Source organism: Anopheles coustani, chromosome 3, assembly GCF_943734705.1.
Source record: "Anopheles coustani chromosome 3, idAnoCousDA_361_x.2, whole genome shotgun sequence".
NCBI lineage: Eukaryota > Metazoa > Arthropoda > Insecta > Diptera > Culicidae > Anopheles > Anopheles coustani.
The window spans coordinates 75730955-75745807 of NC_071288.1; the positions used below are offsets into that span (position 1 = coordinate 75730955).

At 47.2% G+C, this 14853-nt stretch overlaps 1 protein-coding gene across 1 annotated transcript; it reads left to right on the plus strand.

Annotated features, from left to right (window-relative positions):
• The first annotated feature begins 547 nt into the window (after positions 1-547).
• LOC131259106 (uncharacterized) lies at positions 548-9039 on the plus strand. Its single transcript, XM_058260528.1, has 3 exons — positions 548-680; positions 7132-7458; positions 8012-9039. Exons 1-3 carry the CDS (start codon positions 548-550, stop codon positions 8203-8205), a joined length of 654 nt encoding a protein of 217 aa, XP_058116511.1. The 3' UTR covers positions 8206-9039.
• Positions 9040-14853: the final 5814 nt, after the last annotated feature.

Consider the following 14853-nt stretch of genomic DNA (forward strand, 5'->3'; position numbering starts at 1 on the left):
GTTATCGGCTGTGATTGGTCGATGAAGCGTTACCGATGTGAGAAAGTGCTCCAGGATGCGATGGCGAGTTCGATCGATGTGAGATAAGCATCCCTCACAACCAGCCACGCACTCGTGAACCATCAATTCACCGCTCACCGTGAAGAGCCACCGCTTGTTGCGTGAGCTGAACCGAACGCAGACGGTGGTTTCGTTAGTTTTTTTTCCTTTCCGTTGGTGTCTTCGCTCTCGCCTAGCAGTCGTCGTCGTCGTGTAGTCGTGCCAGCTGGTGGCCAGCGGTATAAAAGCACCGGTGGCGCACTCGAAAGCGCAACAATCGTACGCCAAACAGCAACCGTTGTGCATCGTGTCCGCTTCCTCGTGGCCTCGCGCTCAAAGTAAGCTTGGTGGATAAGTAGAAAGTGTAGTGAAATTGTGGAAAAAACAAACAAGTATTCATCTCCAACGGTCGTTTTACTTCCACCGCAGCATCCGTCGATAGTGATCTTGCCCGTTGCCCCTTGATCGTGCCACCCTTCGATCGACCAAAGCTCGGCCGCCGGTAAAAATGGTGAAGTTCCATCTCGTCTGCGGCGTGTTTCTGTTCGCCTTCCTCAGCTGGGCCCACGGGCTGCCGGTGAAGGATCAGGAGCTGGAGGAGGTGCTCACCAAGCTGCAGGAGCTGAAGCGCCTCAACGATGGTAAAGCATAAACGCGAGCAAAATTTCTGTCGAATTTATCCCATGCGTGTTCCACTTCCGTACGTGAAGCACCTTCCGTGGGTGTTCTTAATGTTTGTCATGTCCTTTTTCATGTGAACTCCTACCGTTCTAATGTCCGTTTTAAAAGAAGATAAGTTCAGTTTGTTCTGTGCCTCTCAAAATCACGTGCTATATGTTCGTTTGTCCATATCCGGAAGTGTCCGTGTTATTTCGTGTGGACCTGTTGATGTTGATGTCTCACGTTTTCCACCAATATTATTTTACTTTTTTCGTAGAATTGCCTTCACACGCGAAATGGTTGTAATTCAACAAAGTTATATCCTTTTTTAAGTTACCAACGAAAGGATTACCTTTTTTGTTTTAAAAACATATTTTAAAATTTTACTCCAAAACATGCTGCTGAAAATTAAAATGAAAAGGTCCTATTTTTATTACAAATGAATTTAAAAGTTATTTTTTGTATTACTTTCATCATTTTACAATTTTCTAAAAATAAAAATATTTAAAAAATCTGCAATTCCTAATAAACACTATATTTTCACAAAAAAAAAACAGTTAACTCCACAGTTTTCTTGGCTAACTTGTTGCGCTTTACCAGCGACACAGTTCACTGTCCACAAGAAATAGGTTGGACATTTGTGCATTACCCTGTTGTGCAGTGTTTGCATCTGTGTATTCCTGAAACATGCACTCCTCTTACTTTTAATCACGAAGGCGATATGAAATCATACATCATGTTGCGTCCCGGGGCAATGAGTCACCTTATGACCAGCAGCCAGCGGGGAAACCACTGCCACTAGTCCTAGTCCCGCTTTCCCACTCCTCACTGCCCCGTACCGATTCTCAATCCATCATGGAGGCGCCCGGTCTTTTATGCCGACGGCGCTTTCCTGCTCCATTTCGAACACGGAAATGAAAACCTGCTACGGAATAGCAACTCATTGTGCACGGAATGCAGACAAGGTCATCTCGCTGACCAATTGTCAAGGATCATACTCAAAAAATGAACAAGGATGATTAAAGATAAAGTGAAGCAAAAATGTTAACGACCCCCTTTGGATAACGGCAAATCAAGCGGACAAATGAATGTCTCAATTTTGTGCTGCTATTTAATTAAATTTGACACACATTCCTACTGCATCACGGACGATTTGCAAACCTCAACCATAGAGTGCCGATTTGAAATGGGTCAGTTCGGCGCGGAGAGAGCAATAGAAAAATAACCCTCCACTAAACGCGACGTGACAAAGCATAAGACATTTAATTTATGCTTGCGATCAAATTCATTAGTACAAAATAAGTCTGATTAAGCATATTTCTCGTATTTCTTCATATTTTATGGGGAAGGAAATGGAATTCAAAAATGTTCGTTAATAAAATTAATAATCAATCAAATTTATAAATCTTTTCCAGAAACATGTTATTAATAAACATTTTTGAAACACTAGCTTTCTAAATTTACAAAAAAATAATTATTTGATAATTTTGTACAAAGGCTCTTCACCCTAATAAAACATTAATATCTTCAATATGCACAATGCCTAAAGGACGTTTTCTGGGCATTTGCGTTCAACACTTGCCACAAAACCCGCTCCTTCCTAATACAATTAGGAAATGGTTCAAATCGTATCCCTTACTTCCCCTGACGAGGCGCCCAACGGCAGGCCAGACAAAAAAGATGATTTTAAAATGGAGGCGCCTGGTGTTTCAACCGGGCGAGAGTTTGAACAGGAACGTCGTCGTTGTCGTCATCGTCGCCTTCCCCCGAAGGAGACAATCCATCCGGGAGTAATCACTTCCCGGCGGTTTTTGCCCAGCGACGTCCTCGGTTCAATTTCCCGCTTGGTCGGAAAGCCTTTTTCCCGGTACCGATTGCCTATTTCCCTGGTCGCCACCTTCCCTGATGGAGTGCGGGGAAAGGGAAGTACCGAGAGGAGGAAGGAAAATACCCATCGCCTACTCCCATCATCGAATTCTTTTGTTTGTCGGAAGCGGAAACATTTCTTAAAGTGTAATGAAAAATGGTCAACCCCCCCATTTTCGGTCACCTTTTTTCGGAAAAGTGTCGCGGGCCGTCGGTGGTGCATGAACATTTCCATTGTAGGAAATTACCGGGATTGTGCAGGTTTTGGATTGGAAAACAAAACGTACCATTAAAGTCAACCAACCCTAACCTTTTCGGGCGAAACGAAAAGAACAACATTTGTTTTTCCACAGTCCACAGTCAGTTTAGCACTCGCTCTCGAGTTAGTTCGCCACGGGGGTTTGAAGGGTGGTGGAAACCCCCAGCGCACCGGAAACCCACCCGTGGCAGGAAAATGAACGTGCCATCGGAAAATCCCAGCCCAACCGGCCGACGAGTTGGTGGTTAGAAGTTCGATACCTTCCAAAGGGGTGGGCTGATCGGGTCGGATCGGGCGGAAAGGCAAACTTAAAATTACATGAAAACATCATCAAAGCACGCAGCATGGTTGCTGTAGGTCAGCGGCAACAGGCCTGACCGGCCTGATGTGCAAGAGTGTGCGGTGTATCACACGTTTCACGCACTACAGCTGGCACCCGCAATCCCTGGCCGGCATTGGCGTCCGGTTTCCTGTTGCTTTTCCTAAACCGGGTTATCAGTGGACTCCGACCCGTTCCGTCCACACTTGGAAGAAACGAAGGACGACCAAGGCCCTCGTGGAAATGCGTGTGTAGAGTGTCATTGTTTGAAGTAGAATAGAACCTCCACCACCACCAATTGCAGTTAGTCGATACTTGACGCCGTACTGAGCCCTTGGTGGATCATTTCGAGAGCTCTGCATACTTCACACCGATCGATCCTTGCCGGCTTCATTGGCCAATCCTCTCGAATGGTTTCGCAATGCGTGCCAAACCACGTGCTGGCGATACTAGTTGGCACACTTGTTGCACCCAGCCATTTACATCGGCGTCAAAATACATCGACGGTAAGAACTTTACCATCCACTTCACGTAACCGAGTTCCGTTGTTTTCCACATTACAAGGAACGACTCATGATTTAAATACTACGAACGATAGAATGTAATACGGTACATATTATTTTACTCCCTGCTTTCAACAACTTCCAATCAACACCTCATCCGATCGTAATAAATTCAACTTACCTTTCCACACACAATGCGAAACTTGGCTCACTGACCTTCGATGCGTTCCGTTGCGATTTCCTTTCCATGTAGCGGCAACGTGTTTTCTTAGGAACGCTCCCTACTTTTGCTAGCACCGTTCTCCTTCCTCGTGAAAAGTTTGTGTACGAAAATGTGCTAACGAATTACGCAACTCTGCATCGACTCTCGCCGTAGTAGGGATGCTGGAAAGTTGTTTTCAATAAGCAGAAAAGAAATTTTTGCCACCGATTCTCGTTTCACTTTGCGTAGCGAAGCAACAAAAAAGTATCTCCGCTCGTATTTGCTCCTCGGTGCTTCTTTTATTACTTGTATCTGACCGAAATTATTATTTGCTTCATTCCTCTTTTCTCATCTCCATCAAACGGGATCTATTCGGTTTTGCAAAAGGAGTTCCCCCGCTGAGCTAACGTGCCCGTGTTTTGCCAAACACAATATTTCCCATAAAAGGGGTTTGCAAAACATCAACTTTGTTACGGTAAATCACTGGTCCATACTGTTGTTTGGAATGGATCAATTTGGAGAAGATTGTTGGTCATTATTAACGGGCAACGTGTGCTTCAATTTAAGTAAAATCATCATCTCGTGATTTGAATAAAGCAACTTATTTGACAAGAACGGAAATATAGTTCATCAGCAAAAGTAAATAAACAACGGATAGTCACAGTACCAGCACGTAAACTATTATTCCAAGCACATTGAAACACACTACGGCATATGCTTTTACTTTGAAAAATAACCAAATTGCTCTAACGTGAACCTAGTTGGAGAAGGAAAATACACTGTTTTCAGGGCCAATTCGTCGGCATCAAGCTGCTCTTTGTTGGTAGTAGGCAGTGAATTGCACGCGCAAGGTTTTTGTTTGGCATCGTTAGGAACCAGTTTGGGCTTATTAAGTTTAACTTTGCCATTATCGGTAGCAACATTGACGCGACGAGAAAATGTCGCGTTGTTGTCGCGCCAATGTTGCTACCGATAATGGCAAAGTTAAACTTAACAAACCCAAAGTGCTTCCTAACGAAACCAAACAAAAACCGTGCGCGTGCAATTGACTGCATACTACCAACAAAGAGCAGCTTGATGCCGACGAATTGGCCCTGAAAACAGTGTATTCCTTGGAAACGCTTACAGATCGCTTAGGAAAAATGTTTCCACATAGTTCGCACAGAGATGTTCCGAAAAAGCGGCATACAGAATCCCACCGTCCAAAGCCTACCATATTGGGAACGGTGGTCCAATTGTAAGTCGTTACGAATAACTTAATTTCCCATATCAACGGCGACCCATGTTGTGCGGGGTTATTTTTATCCCGAACAAAATGGATGCCGTGCGTGGGAAGTAATTGGCGAAATCAAATGTCATTGCCCTACTGGAGCACGTTTGAAGATCTCGTGCAGAAAAATGACTAATGATTAGACTGACTATTCAGGCTCCTGTTGTTAGGATAGATAACTTTAATCAACGAAATTGTACCTAAATTTTGCACCTCGCAGCTTTTTAAATTACGACAACATGACATGAATGATGAAGAAGGCGAAAAAAGTGCACGGAACATTTTTTCGAAGGTGCGAACAGCATGTTCAAGTTATGTTTATATGGTCATAAAACAAAGTTTTTTATTTTATTGATCCACTGCTCGCCATTGCGATCGTTACCAAAGACCAACAAACAGCGCCATCTAGCGTTCATCCGGGGAAGCAAACCCCAATTCCGGCAACGTTCGTTTATGACGTTCGGTTTGAAGTGGGTGGCTTTACTTAAGGGAGTGAGACACACAGAGAAAAAAAATGTGTCCAAAAACTCATCCAAGAGAAAAGATGACACTTATTATGGGGGGAAACCCCTCCACGAGCGCAACATGACAGAGTTGGCCAAAAATGGCGCCACTGAGCGAAGCAGCTGATGCTCAATTATTCATCGCTGCGTCCTATTATTATCATCATCCTCTTGTCAGCGGCGATAAAAGTGTGAACATTTGGTTAAATTTTGTGGCCGTCATCGGTTTAATTAGATCAAGCATTAATCAATCACCTGGTGGTCGGCGTGAAGATGTGACGTCCTTGAGTGTGTCTTTGTGCGTGTGTGTCTGTATGTCCGTGACGTCCATGATGTAATTGTTTCCTCGTCTGTTCGTCCATTGTGGTGCAACGAGTGTCGAAGAAAAACACCAGCGTCCTGTCCGTCCTTGTGATTCGTCGAACTTCTTAGAGGTTATATACCTGAAAACCCTCCACTTGGGAGCCCTTTTTAATGCACTTTTATCCCCGGTCGGCGCAACCTACAGAGTACCTCTTCTACAACCGCATCCTGCTGAACTCGGCCGCTGGCGGTGCTTACGACGGAGTGTTCTCGGCCGTCCCCGGCCGGAGTGGTAGTCCGTTTGGGCGCAACCAGCGCTCGCTGGACTCGATCGGTGGCGGCAACCTGCTGAAGCGGGCCTCGCTCGACTCGATCGGTGGCGGCAACTTACTGAAGAAATAGAACCTCGGCTGGTTGGTCGGGGAAGCTGAGGGGGTGTCACCGTCGGGGCGCCGGGTCGTGAAGAGGTTGTGACGCACACAATGGACCATGGAACACCGGCCAGAGCAATCTACATCCGCGGGCAGCTTGTCTACGGATTGAAAGAAAATCGATCAGGAAAACTACGTGGTTTATTTTATTCAACGGTCTTCAGCACTTTTGACCGAAAATTAAAAGAAACAACCCTTTACATTATTTAAAACGTTTCAAGCAAATCGCCACAAATGGAAGCGGAATCAATCCCTGCCGGATGATACATTTATTTACAAAAGTTATTTACCTCTGAGTCGCTCTTCTCTCGTTCACTCTAGCCAGACACCGCGATCCAGGTTGAACAAAACAAAATAAACCGCCTCTGGATGTGAAACGGGCTGGAACGGCGAACAACTGCATGTGCATGTGTGTTTAAAATCGTATCGTTTCCCGAACATCTTTCCTTTTACGAGCCTGTTTGCCTGAAGTAATTCCTGTTAACCAAAGTATGAGGCCTACTTTGCCTCGATTGTGAGTTACAAATTGAACAAAACAAACAAAAACATATATCAACCAGTCAAACCGATGTACAATAAAAGCGACAAAGCAAAAGTCTCTGATGAGCAAAATGTAGACGATCCGGGTCATAAAGTACGTACCAACCGGTGGAGAAGGCGTGTGTTCGATTGCATCCGAATATTGCAAAGGAAGTTTTTCATTTGATCTTCCATCAACCACTGTGTTCGTATCTAACCTATACTTTTAAACTCCCCACGCGAAATGCGAATGGCAGGAAAACTAACCGACGAGAAGCTACAGGTAGGCTCGAACAGCGGTGGGCAGCGTGCCACGGGGGCCCAACAGACGGCAACGGCGACCGCCGGCTATAAGACGAAGAGATCGCTGAACAACTCGGACCGCCGGACGCTGCTGTACAACTACTACTCGCGCGGACTGGCCCCGATGTACGACAAGCGAAACTTCGACGAGATCGACCGATTTGCCCGGTTCAACGGCAAGCGCAACCTGGACTACGAGCCATCGCTCACGGGTTCCACGGACCACGGCTACAACGGACGTTTCAGCAAGCGTAACTTTGATGAGATCGATCGCTACAATGGTAAGTGAGTCTTCTACGGGTGTTTCACATGTATTATGATTCCTAGGAACTACTCCCAGAGAATATCCATAAAACCCTCAAGTATCTAAAACCAACGTATGATAGTCTGACTGATTATAGACAGTAGTCGTCGTGATTATTGTCTATAAATCAGTCTTACCAACAACGATATAGACGAGCACTTCTAGAAACAAATTCCTATCCCCTATAATCTTTAAGTTCTCCTCAAAATGATTACAGGACTGTAATTTAGAGATGCTCTTAACTAAAGAAATGTTACGAGTTAAAATGAGAAATATCATTCTTATAAGCCAGTAAGATCTGAACCCTTGCATAACCCTTGGCTGACAATGCTGGAGCTGAACGTCACAAAAAGTCTGAAACCATTTATTAACTTTGATTTGCTCCTTCTATCTAAGATTCTCTTCTTTGATAGTCTGATCCATTCATAGACACTATTAATTTCGCTCGTGATGCTTTACAATCTCGTCATAAGTAACCCTCCGACCTAAGCTAAGTCCTCTTTCCTATCTCGTGTGTGCCTTTTCCACAGCAGGCTTTACCTACCGCCTGAACGGTGACGAGCTGAATACGATCGGCAAGCGGAACTTCGACGAGATCGACCGGTTTGGGCGGTTCGCCTTCAACAAGCGCTACTTCCCGGAGGTGAACGAGCTCGGCAACGGAAACAGTCTCAAGCACGACCTCTCGGAGGACATGGCGGTCATCAACGAGTACGCACAGTAAACACAAACAGTGGCAGCCGGGAATGGAATGATTTATGTGTAGGAGTTAAAGTTAAGACTTTTCGAAAGATCACCACTAAGTATTGCGCACCGACACCGGACAATTTTGACCACACCCACCAACCGACCCCATTTAGGCAGCAATCAATTATAGGGGAGGAAGAATACGCTGAAATTAGTGTTTATACTACTACTACTACTACTACTATTACTACTTCTGCTACTGTTGACTCTGACAATTTTACCAACTCCATGGTACGAAAATGTTAGTAGGTAATGGAAAACAGAAACACAAGCACACACACACACGCCAAATATACCAGACTGGACTGCCGGGGAGGATGAAAGGATGAATTGTTTTGTGCTGTTATTCACCCTTTGTCAGGGTAGTGGGTCAAAGATATGAGCTCACCATATTCTGTTGTCACTGTCTTCGTAGAAACTAGAAAACAAAAAAACACAAATTGTAATATGCAACAATGTACTATGATGTAAGCAGGGAACCATTGGGAAACCGGTTGGATAGGGAAGAGTGACCACTTGTGTGTAACAGCGTGCTAAACGAACTATGTAAAAGGAATGGAGAGTGCAAATAATAAACAAAAACGAAAACTAAACAAAAGTTTCGCCAAAAAGGAAACATTCTTGAAAATGAAACACACACTTCTTACTGAATAAACCAAACGCTCATGGTAAGGTTTTTAGCTCTAATTGATTGTGTTCGAAACTTTGTGGTGTTTGTTCGTGTGGGGAGCTTCTGGCTTTAGAAAAAAACAAAACAAAACATTCGAAAGAATAAAAAACATGAGCCATTATGTAGCCGAAATGTAGTTTAAGCCGCAACTTGAAATGGGAAATGTGTTCGTTTATTCGGAGTATATCACAATGTACTGCAATATTTTACACAGATTGTACGATTAAAATTCGATAAAACACCTTTAATGTCACGACTCTAGAATAATAAACGAGAGCGATCATTTTTAATATCTCGTCCCTTGAACAGTTTAATCCGCCTTCAAAGGCAACTCCGGAATTTCTGAGGTATTACAGAAGGCTGGATTAACAGCTTCAAGTGTCTGCTCTCTTGCTATCCACTCAAAAGTAGCTTGGTAGATAGCTTTCCACAACAGACCATCGCCTTCTTTGTCATCCTGGTCACATTCTTCGATCAACCACTTGAGAAACCCGTGGGAAGCTCGTTTGTCCGCCAAGTTGGCATCCTTTAAGATACTGCAAAATTCAACTGATCGCTGCCCTTGGCCTTCGATCGACTTTAGGGCCGCCTGAACCATAAGTTTCGCCATACCAAGGTGACGATTGAGCACGGCAAGATGTAGAACGGTAGTTCGGTGCTGATCCCTGATGTGATGCACTTGTCCGTCGGGGTACTTGCCCAGCAGATAGTGAAACATTCTCAACCGGGCCGGTAAAACCCAAGAGTGCAGTCGGTACGAGTCCTGCGATACGCACCAGTGGAGCGCGTGCTGTGAGTCGAATCCTTTCCGTTCTATCAGGTACCTCCCTACGCTCGTCCATCCGGTGACGATGGCAACTTGCAGCAACGTGCGTCCATCGAAGTCTGGTGCGTGCAGATCCTGACACTTGCTGATTAAAAAGCCCAACGGGGCGAGACAACGCTTGTGAACTTGCTGGTCAGCCACGGCCTCCATGATGGCCATGATGTGGATACTGCTGACGGAAGTTCTAGTGAATCGGAGAAGATTCCTCACGGCGTACCTGCTCCCGGCAATGACGGCAGTGCACAGAAGACGCAACACATACGGGTCGATCGTATAGAACGTATCGGCAAAACTCCACGGACCGTAGTTTTGCGTTTCGTAGTATTCATCCGGTCGCTTATCGTCTACCGGGGACAACAGCTGACTAAAAAACTGTTTCACTGGGTTCCGCTTCAGAACATAGAACCGTCTGTGCAGGATCGCGAACAGCTCCATGTAGTGGCATTCGATCGCTCTCGTCAGTACGGGGAAGAGTCCCATCCCTCGCAGGTTCTCCGGCGGCTTGCAGCCACACTCGACAATCAAATACTGGATCACGTTGACCGCCTGGTCCAGGAACGCCTTGCGAAGGAGTCGATCCACCGGCACCTTCCGAGGACCTCCGGCAAGCTCCACCAACCTGCGGAACATACCGGCAGCATCCTTTTCCACGCAGTATCCCAGCGCCGTCCTATGACATCCCCATGCGTTGGGGAGATTCTCCTGCATGTCCAGTTGAGTCTCGTGCACCAGGTAGTCGGCAATTTTCCGTGGCACTTCCCTAAGGTATCGCCTCGAGCCTTCGGAGAAACGGAAGTTCCAGAGCTGGTGTTCGTAGCTCGCCCCCTGATGTAGCACTTCCTCGACATTGCTCCCGCTCGCCACGATCTGCTGGAACAGTGTGTCCGTGTTGACGGTGGCGCCGCGCTTTATGAGATATCGAGTCATTGTCGTGTAGTGCAGCATAAGCGCGTAGTCCAACGCACTCCAGCCCCGCACGCGATCGCGACAATCAACACAAACCGTGTCCAGCAGCTGCAAGACATCGAAGAACTCGCTCGCACTCCGTTTGAAGTGTGCCTCGTCCGTGTACAGCGTTAGCAGGTGCAGGAACGTGCGCCCTCCGGCATCGGTTTCGAGCGCTCTGCGTCGATCCGCCTTCAGCAAGCTGCGAATGTCCGGCAGCGAACGGTTGATGGCGGCCAAATGGAGCGGCTTGCTGCCACCATCTCGGATGAGCATTCGATCGAAGAACTCGGCCACCTCACTCCGCGATCCTCCAAACCACCGCGGGCCAACCAACGGGAGCGTTTCGGATAGCAGCCCACCGGTACGCCTATGTCGATATATCCAGTCCGCGGCGAAGTACTCGACAAACACCCGGTGTATAAACAGAGGCACCTGGCCGAGGATTCCCTCGACCAGACCCGACTTCACCGAGCCCTGTCTTACTTTCGCCATGTACTCTAGGGCTTCCAGTTCGTCGGCTTCCGGAAGCAACCTCTTGCGCTCGCTCGTACCGAACATCGCAAACAGCGCCAACGTGGAGTGCATCCGGTGCGCCCATCGATTGAGGTCGGCTGCATTGTCCAACGCGTACGCCGTCTTCCGGGCCGCGTCCGTTGTTTGCGGCTTCTCGACGCTCGCAATCAGCAGCTTATTCTCAACGAACGTCTCCACCATGCGGAGCTTCTCCAGGCTCGTGTTGATCGCGTCCAGTATGCGCCCGGAGATAGTCCCCTCGGCAAAGTCCACGTACTCCTGCACCAGGGGAAGCATTATTTCCAAGCCCATGCGAATGAAAAGCGGAGTGTTTCTTAGCTCGGCCAGATAGCACCGGACAATCGCCTCCAGGCTACCGAGCAGGTCGTTCCGCGCCGATTCCTCACAGGCTTCATACAGCGGGACGTGACTGCGCAGGAAAATATGGATCGAGATGAGTCGGGAATCTTTGTTGAACGGTAGCAGCTGGTGGAACTGGGCCCGTTCTTGGAACACCCGGTCGAATTCACTCTTCAACTCGTACGGCCGGCTAGTGAGATAGATTTTGTGGATCCCCTCGAACGTTTGCCAGCGTGAGAACAGCCGGTACACTGTCTCCTTGTAGTACGGTACGACCTCATCGAATCCATCGAACAGGATCACCAACTGCTTACCGTTGAACTTCTCCCGGAACAACCTCAACTCGATCCGCTGAATGGTGGTTAGGTGCATGCGTTTGGCCTTTGTTTCATCCACCACCAGCCGACCTGCCTCTATCCGCATCAAGCTTGCACACCGTTCCGCCTTTGCTCGCTCACGATCCGTCTCTTCGATCGATCTCCTGTTGATATCCCGAACGAAAAGAGCCAGATGGACCAGTTGGAACAGTAGCCGCAACGCTTGCGTGTCCTCCATTCCCTCGGAACCGCTTTTTAAGATCTGTTCAAAATCCGTCGAATACTCGATGGCGTTGAACCGCATGATCCACCAGGATGCGCGTTCCTTCCGCAGATACCAGCCTAACCAGGTGAGGTACGTCGACTTCCCGAACCCGGCCTCATCCAGTAGGATGTGCACCTTAGTCTCGTCATCGCTATCGTCCAACAACCCCGGCGGATGAACAGCCTCTCCCTGTTCGTGCCAGTCGATGATATGTTTGATATGCCAATCGTCAAACAGCTTGATCCCGAGCGCCCGCTTTAGGGCGTTGAAAAAGGTTCCGAATGCCATTCGCTCATCCTCCCGGAAGTAGGTGGAATCGAGAGATCTTCTGACCGCCCACATTGACCAATGCTTCGACTGATGCGGTCGAACGTTACGCTGGATGTACCAGTCCCGGATGGTGTTGTACTGTTCCTCCAATAGGATGGGTTCCGCTGCGAGTTGGCTTAAGCTATCTAAAAGTTCAAGAGCCCACGCCAAATCATCACTTTCGTCTATCAGGTGCCTAAGCCATATCTCCGTGCCGAAGAGCTTGAGGTAAGCATTGCTCTCTTGAAGGATCTCTCCCTTGGACTCCGCGGTAAGATCGGACACCAGTAGCAAATCCTCATCCAGTGTGTAGTGTGTAGTATCTTTGGAGTTGCTCTCCTCAATTAAGATTATTTTCTTCAAACAAGCCATCCCGGGATGTGACCGGTTGTACTTTATAAGTTTAGCCAACAGCTCCGGATGTCCACCGTCACATACAATCACTAAAATGAAGCGAAAATTCGTCAACCGCAAAACAGCCTTGATCGATTTCTTACACTTCTGGAACATCCCACTGCCGAAGAAAAGAATTTCGTACCGTTCCTGGTTCTTTTGAACAGCTTGAAACGATTGAAGAATTTGCTGGACCACCATCGAAACGTATCTCTTGGCGTGGGGAGACCGTAAATGAAATACAGCGTCCCCGGACGGTTGGCATAGGAACTTAAATACCGGCAGTTGTGAAACACTTTCAGGGAGAACTTTAATCCAATGATACTTGTGCAGTTCCAAACTGTCCTCATACATCCTTCCGATACACCTAAGTTCGGGATACTTTATTCCGAACGCAATCCTCTCGAAAAGCTGCTCGATGTCGAGCCTCGTGAGTGGCACCGGTGGTTGCCTCTGTTCCTTCATCCAATCGAACACGACTTTGAGCATTTCGTTGTACGCGGCGGTCTTATCACCATCGCCGGTATCTTCCGGTGGATGTTCCGTGGCGTTCGTTTGCTTCCAAAAGTCCATCACCGTCTGCGAGAGTTTGTCTTCACTGCGTGAACCACAGACAAGGAGGAACCTGTTGAAAAACTCCTCTATTACCTCATCCGTAACGATGTTCTCCGGGAGGGATAAGTCTCCAGGATGTGCTTCCGTTTGAGGATCCTTGCATGGCTTTAGACCTTCCTTCAGTGTGATTCCTTTGGCTCTCGCGTCAGCCCAAACATCGGAGTCACCACCGGAAAGTTTTTGGTATTCGCTCTCGAACACTTTCCTTAAATTCGACCCACCCGATGGCAATGTTCCGTTCCAGAACTCTTCCCTCAGGTGATGGACCGTCTTCTCTCTTTTCTCACCCAAGATATGTTGCACGATTGCATTGCGATAGTTTGCCAACAGTGGAGCTCGCTGAACGTTGCGCGTGTTAAGGTCTAGTCGCGTTCCGTTGTAAACTGCACTTGCGAGAAGCTTTCCCAAGCCATAGCAGTCGGATGATTCCCTCAGCAGATCAACGATACGGCGAAGCTCTTTACTTATCTCACGCTCCGTCGCTCCGCCAAAACTATAACACGACGATTCGATCAGCTTGAAAATGTGACACAGGTCGGTCTGCTGTAGCATCCCCGTGTCGTGCGCTTTAAGTACTCCTTTCACACCCTCGTCCAGGACGGCATTGGTGCACAGTACCAGCTTTTGTTCCACTTCCGCATCGCGCTTCCGTTGCTCGAGAAAAGAGGTGAAGTACTTCACGATCGCAAACGGTGCGTTCGGCGAGCTGTTGGCCAAATCCTGCCACGATACCGTCTGCTCCGGGCTGCTCTTGTGCTTCGCTTGAATGCTGAGGACGCGCGCCGTACCGTGGAAGCGGTACCGGAACACGATATCATCGAATTTACCCTCGATCGGATCCTCGGTAGAAATGGTACAGGTGAAGTTGGTGTCTTCCTGCATCATCCTGCCGGCCTGCAAGACAACCATAAGAAGCAGCTTCAGCTGGTAGGCAACACCGTGCAGCGAGTTTTTCAAACCACCATCCTGGGCTGTCGAGGTTGCAATTTTACCAACATCCTGGTCGCTTTTTCCTTCCATCGTTTTCTTTTACTGTTCGGTCATATTTGAGAAACCCTCAGTGAGAAACCTGAAATAATTTCAATTTAAACTATTATTATTTGTAATTCTTCATTTTTTAAATCACTTTCCTTATAATTCCCCTCAGACTGTAGATGTAGATATTTAGTAAGTAATGTAGTCCTAAAAACGAATTTACAGCATCACTTTTAAAATCGTTCAGTCTTCCACCGTTGCCAAAACCTGCGACAAGTGAAGTTGTTCCTATCCCTAAGACAGGCAAAAAGGAATTAAGTCTAGTAATAATGCCACAAAAAATTCCACAGAAAGTTTCATAAAAATATTTTAAAATCCTATTGAGCCTTGATGCGTAAACATTATTTTCTAAGTAGGCGTAAGGATGCGTAGGT

Bases quoted from the DNA above. Each gene is read 5' to 3' on its own strand.
- LOC131259106 (XM_058260528.1), top strand. From the start codon at position 548: ATGGTGAAGTTCCATCTCGTCTGCGGCGTGTTTCTGTTCGCCTTCCTC. The intron at 681-7,131 runs GTAAAGCATAAA...TGCGAATGGCAG, and splicing joins GCTGAAGCGCCTCAACGATG to GAAAACTAACCGACGAGAAG. The intron at 7,459-8,011 runs GTAAGTGAGTCT...CCTTTTCCACAG, and splicing joins TGAGATCGATCGCTACAATG to CAGGCTTTACCTACCGCCTG.